The 4,382-nt window shown below is 40.3% G+C and overlaps 1 protein-coding gene across 1 annotated transcript; it reads right to left on the bottom strand.

Annotated features, from left to right (window-relative positions):
• Positions 1 to 2,588: 2,588 nt before the first annotated feature.
• On the bottom strand, positions 2,589 to 3,143 carry LOC135206291 (uncharacterized). Its single transcript, XM_064237713.1, has one exon. The coding sequence runs from the start codon at positions 3,141 to 3,143 to the stop codon at positions 2,589 to 2,591; it is 555 nt and encodes a 184-aa protein (XP_064093783.1).
• Positions 3,144 to 4,382: the final 1,239 nt, after the last annotated feature.

The following is a 4,382-nucleotide window of genomic DNA, read 5'->3' as shown; positions in this document are numbered from 1 at the left end:
AGGAAACACATTCTCTTTACCGGGGCGATAATGTACTGAATTCATCCGCCATCCCTGGATCTTATTATTCTTAACTTTAGTGCGTTTCCTGTTCTTGAACACGAAGGCCACTGAACGTTGGTCTGTAACGAGATCAAAGTGCTGTCTAGCAAGGAAATTACTCCACTTACGTACAGCTTCCACAATAGCCATGGCCTCCTTTTCTATAATGTGATAGTGCCCTTCACTTCCTTGTAAAGTCCTAGACATGAAGGCCACAGGCCTGCCACTCTGGTTGAGTACTGCCGAGACTGCTACTTCAGAGGCATCACATTCGACCTCAAAAGGCAAATTTTCATCCACAGAGTGTAGTGTTGCTCCTTCAAGTTCCTGTTTGAGTAGTTCAAAAGCCTGCAAAGCTTCTTCATTTAAAGGCAATTCCTTTATTCTTGCCAGCGGTTGAATCTTAGCAGAAAAATTCTGTATCCATTTAGCATAATAAGCAAACATACCCATTGCCCTCTTTAAAGATCCTTGACTAGTGGGAGGTGGTAGTTCTTGTAGAAGCCGGAGTCTTTCCATGTCAGGCTTTATAACACCATTCCCCACACAGTAGCCAAGAATGTTAATGGTACTTACAGATTTAATAGTTTTAGTAGCATTAAGAGTTAGGTTCCTCTTGTTGATGACCTCAAGAAAGTGCTGCACATTCTGATCATGTTGTTCTTGGGTGTGTCCAGCAATAGTGATATTGTCCAAATATGGGAAAGCACCTTGTAAGTTTCCTTCTTTCACCAACTTATCCATAGTTCGTTGAAAGACTGCTACTCCATTGGTAACTCCAAAAGGTACTCTACAGAACTGGTATAGGCGTCCGCTGGCTTCAAAAGCTGTATACTTCTTGTCCGATTCCTTTAGTGGGATTTGGTGGTAAGTGCTTTTTAAGTCAAAAGTCGAAAATACTCTACATGTTGAGAGTTCATTAACCATGGTGTCAATCCGAGGTAATGGATAAGCATCAAGTTCTGTATACAGGTTGATAGTCCTGCGAATAATCAACACACATCCTTTTCTTATGTCGATTTATGGGATCCTTAACCACCACAACTTGAGCTCTCCTTGGTGATATGCTATTCTCAATAACACCCTCAGCTAAGAGACGACTAGTCTCCGCTTCAATGAATTTTTTGTCATCTTTACAGTAATGTCTTGATTTGGTGACAATAGGCTTACAATTAGGTAACAAATGCTGGTAGATAGGAGGCTCATCCACAGCAGCGGCTGCCAACGAACAGTAGGAGTTAGCACCAGATAAGTTGAGCACAGGTTTCGGTCCACCACATTCAATATTCACTTTCTGATGCTGTTCTTTGAAGTCCTGACCAAGTAATACTCCCGAACATAAATCCTTCATTACTGCTAGACGTGTGGATGTTTAAGTTTCTCCATTAAGATGAAGAGTCCAGTCCACATTGACACAACCTGAAGAGTTTGTATGCAAAGATTTCTGTGCTCAAGTGACGTCTTTATCCGTGGGATGTATTGGCAGCTACAATTCCCATGCTACATCCGCATCTATATAACTGTCATCACTGCACGAGTCGACAAGGGCTGTCAACTTCCGTCCATTGATTGTTGTTGTGGTAGCTGCTCGATAAAGGCTCTGAGGAAAAGTGGTCCCAGCGTTAGCCGCAAGAACAGATGACTGTGAGGGATCAAATACTATAGCTGCTGTAGATTTGCCTCCATATGCAGATTGTTTGGACAGGCACGCTTTTGCAAAATGCCCCTTCCTGCCACATTTATTGCAAATGGAATCTCGAGCTGGACAGTGTGCACGAATATGATAGGGACCTCCACAAAAAACACTTTCTCTTCATGTACAGAGTAGCTGCTAACACTTGATTTCCAGCAGTTACCTCACAGCTCTCAGACGTTGGTCCACTCTTCACATGATCATCTGCAATAAGAGCATGATCAGGGGTGACCACTTCAGCAGTATGCCCAACATGAGGAAGCATGTGACTAAAAACTAGCATTACGTTGCGCAAGGTCTAAATGTACAGGATACGCCTATGTATAGAAAGGCGTCCTGTTGGATGTTATTCCCTGCGATGTTATACGCAAGTATCGTGTTGGCTACTTCCCATTCTCGTCAGAGTGACATCGATGCAGAGAGAAGTTCTAAGTTTTGTCAGTATCTTCTTTGGGTATAGAGGTGAAGACTTCAAACTCATCGTAGTCAAACTTAACATATATTTGGAAACTACATCTCTTGAGTAGAGGAAGAGTGATTTTAGAGAACTGGTCTAGATGAAGGGAAGTAGAGCTCTAAAGTTACAAAATCTTGTACAAAGATAGTAGAACAAAGCTTATCTCAGCATACATAACTTACAGACAGACAAACATGTGACTAGGAAGTCACGTGTTGTCTCTGCGGGTTAGAGGTCACCATCTTCTCAGAGAAGGCACTGTGACCTGTTTTACAAGACAATGCTTTTGATTACACAGGCAAAGGCAAACCAGGGCGTCGCAAACACAACACGGCAGCGTCTAGCTTGCGTCCTGTTTATTAACTCATATCACACTCCTGTCTCGCCAGTGACCCCTTAGGTCATGGGCTTATTTACATATATGGAAAATATATGATTCTTAATGTGATTATTACATAAAGAGTAAGCCTGGTCGTAAGCTGCCTGTAAGTCTAGAGTTTTATTTTCAAGAAGATGCTGCCGAATCATAGGTGAGGCTAAGCCATTTATAAAAGCATCCCTGATCAGCTCTTCTCTGTACTGTTCTGCACTAACTGCCTTTATATTACAATCCTTGCCTGATTTATGCAATTCTCTCAAAAACTCATCCAAAGTTTCTCCTCCCTTTTGTTGGCGAGTAGCAAGTAAATGCCTGGTGAATATTTCATTAGGTGCCGTAATATATAACTTTTCCGAAGTGGAAATGGCAGTATCATAATTCACACACTCCTCAATGTATTCATACACATTAGGACTGACATAGTTCACGAGTGTCCTTAGTTTATTTGGAGCCATTTCACCACATTCTTGAATAAAGTTGTTAAACGTCTTGGGCCAATGCCGCCATTCCTTTGCTGCAGAAGGGGAGCTGGAGTCCAGATCCAGACGGGTAGGCTTCAATAGTTTCTCCATAGTTTAAGTTGAATAAATTGTTGTGACATTAAAAGGCTTGTCTGCTGCTATCCAAGCTTTATTCAAATTAAACTTCAGTAGATTATTACCTGAAACAACCATGAATATAATTAGCAATTACCCTATAATAAATGTAATACAAACTATATAAGATCCCCAAAGTAAATCTAATTAAATCAAATAGATACAAAAGAAATAAACAAAAGGAAATACAAAAGAAAAGGAAATTACTTGGTACATTGCTCTGACTGTCCCTCCATCAGGTAAGTAAACAAAGTATGAAAAGATCACCAGACAAACAGTTCAGCATGAGGTATGAAAGAGCAAAAGAACAAAACAATTTTATAACACTCATTCTGTTTTTCATGACTGTACAGGCAGTCTCCGGCTTACGACGCATGTTCCTGGGTTACGACGCCTACAACACTAATCTGGCAGAAGAAATGACTCCAAAAATGCAAAATAATCAATATTTGAAGGTTTTCTTGTGGAAAATCCAATAAGAATGCAGTTTACATAGTTTTTAATGCACCCAAAGGTTAAAAGTAAGGATTTCTTAGGATTTTTGACGATGTTCTGGGTTACAATGATTTTCGGTTTACAACTCGTCTCAAGAACAGAACTCCTGTCATAACCCAGGGACTGCCTACACATTAATGCAACAGGTATAATGTTAAAACAATACTTTCATCATTCTCTTTAACTTTTTTTTAACTTAGAAGCGGCATAAAGATATGGTGGTAAAGAAGTTTTGAGCACAATTTTCGGATTTTGAACTGCGTTGTTCAGCAATTTTTTGCAATAAAAAAATTTATAGACTTGCATTGTTCAGCAATTTTTTGAGTTTACGAAATTTATAGTTTAATTTACCACTATCACGTTGGACCAAATTCGTGATTATCAAATGCGATAACGAGAGAGTACTGTACCCAACCATTAAAAGACCACTGACTGATGGACACTACAAGTACAACGTACCCACCAGGCTTCCCATAACATGATCACCTAAAGCCTCCCATAACATGATCACCTAAAACCAAGGCAAGGAGACAGCTAAATAGAAGATATACACCTATTTTTCCTCCCCCAATACCATGCCAGCCACAGTATTCCCCCGTATTCGCCAGGGATAGGTACCAGACACCCTGTGAATAGCTAGACCATGCGGATAGTTGAAACCCCTTAAAAACACTTAAAACTACCTATTTTGTTAGTTAAAACCCAAGAAAACCCCACTAA

Source organism: Macrobrachium nipponense, chromosome 29 (genome assembly GCF_015104395.2).
Source record: "Macrobrachium nipponense isolate FS-2020 chromosome 29, ASM1510439v2, whole genome shotgun sequence".
Lineage (NCBI taxonomy): Eukaryota > Metazoa > Arthropoda > Malacostraca > Decapoda > Palaemonidae > Macrobrachium > Macrobrachium nipponense.
This window is presented reverse-complemented; position numbering and strand designations above follow the sequence as displayed.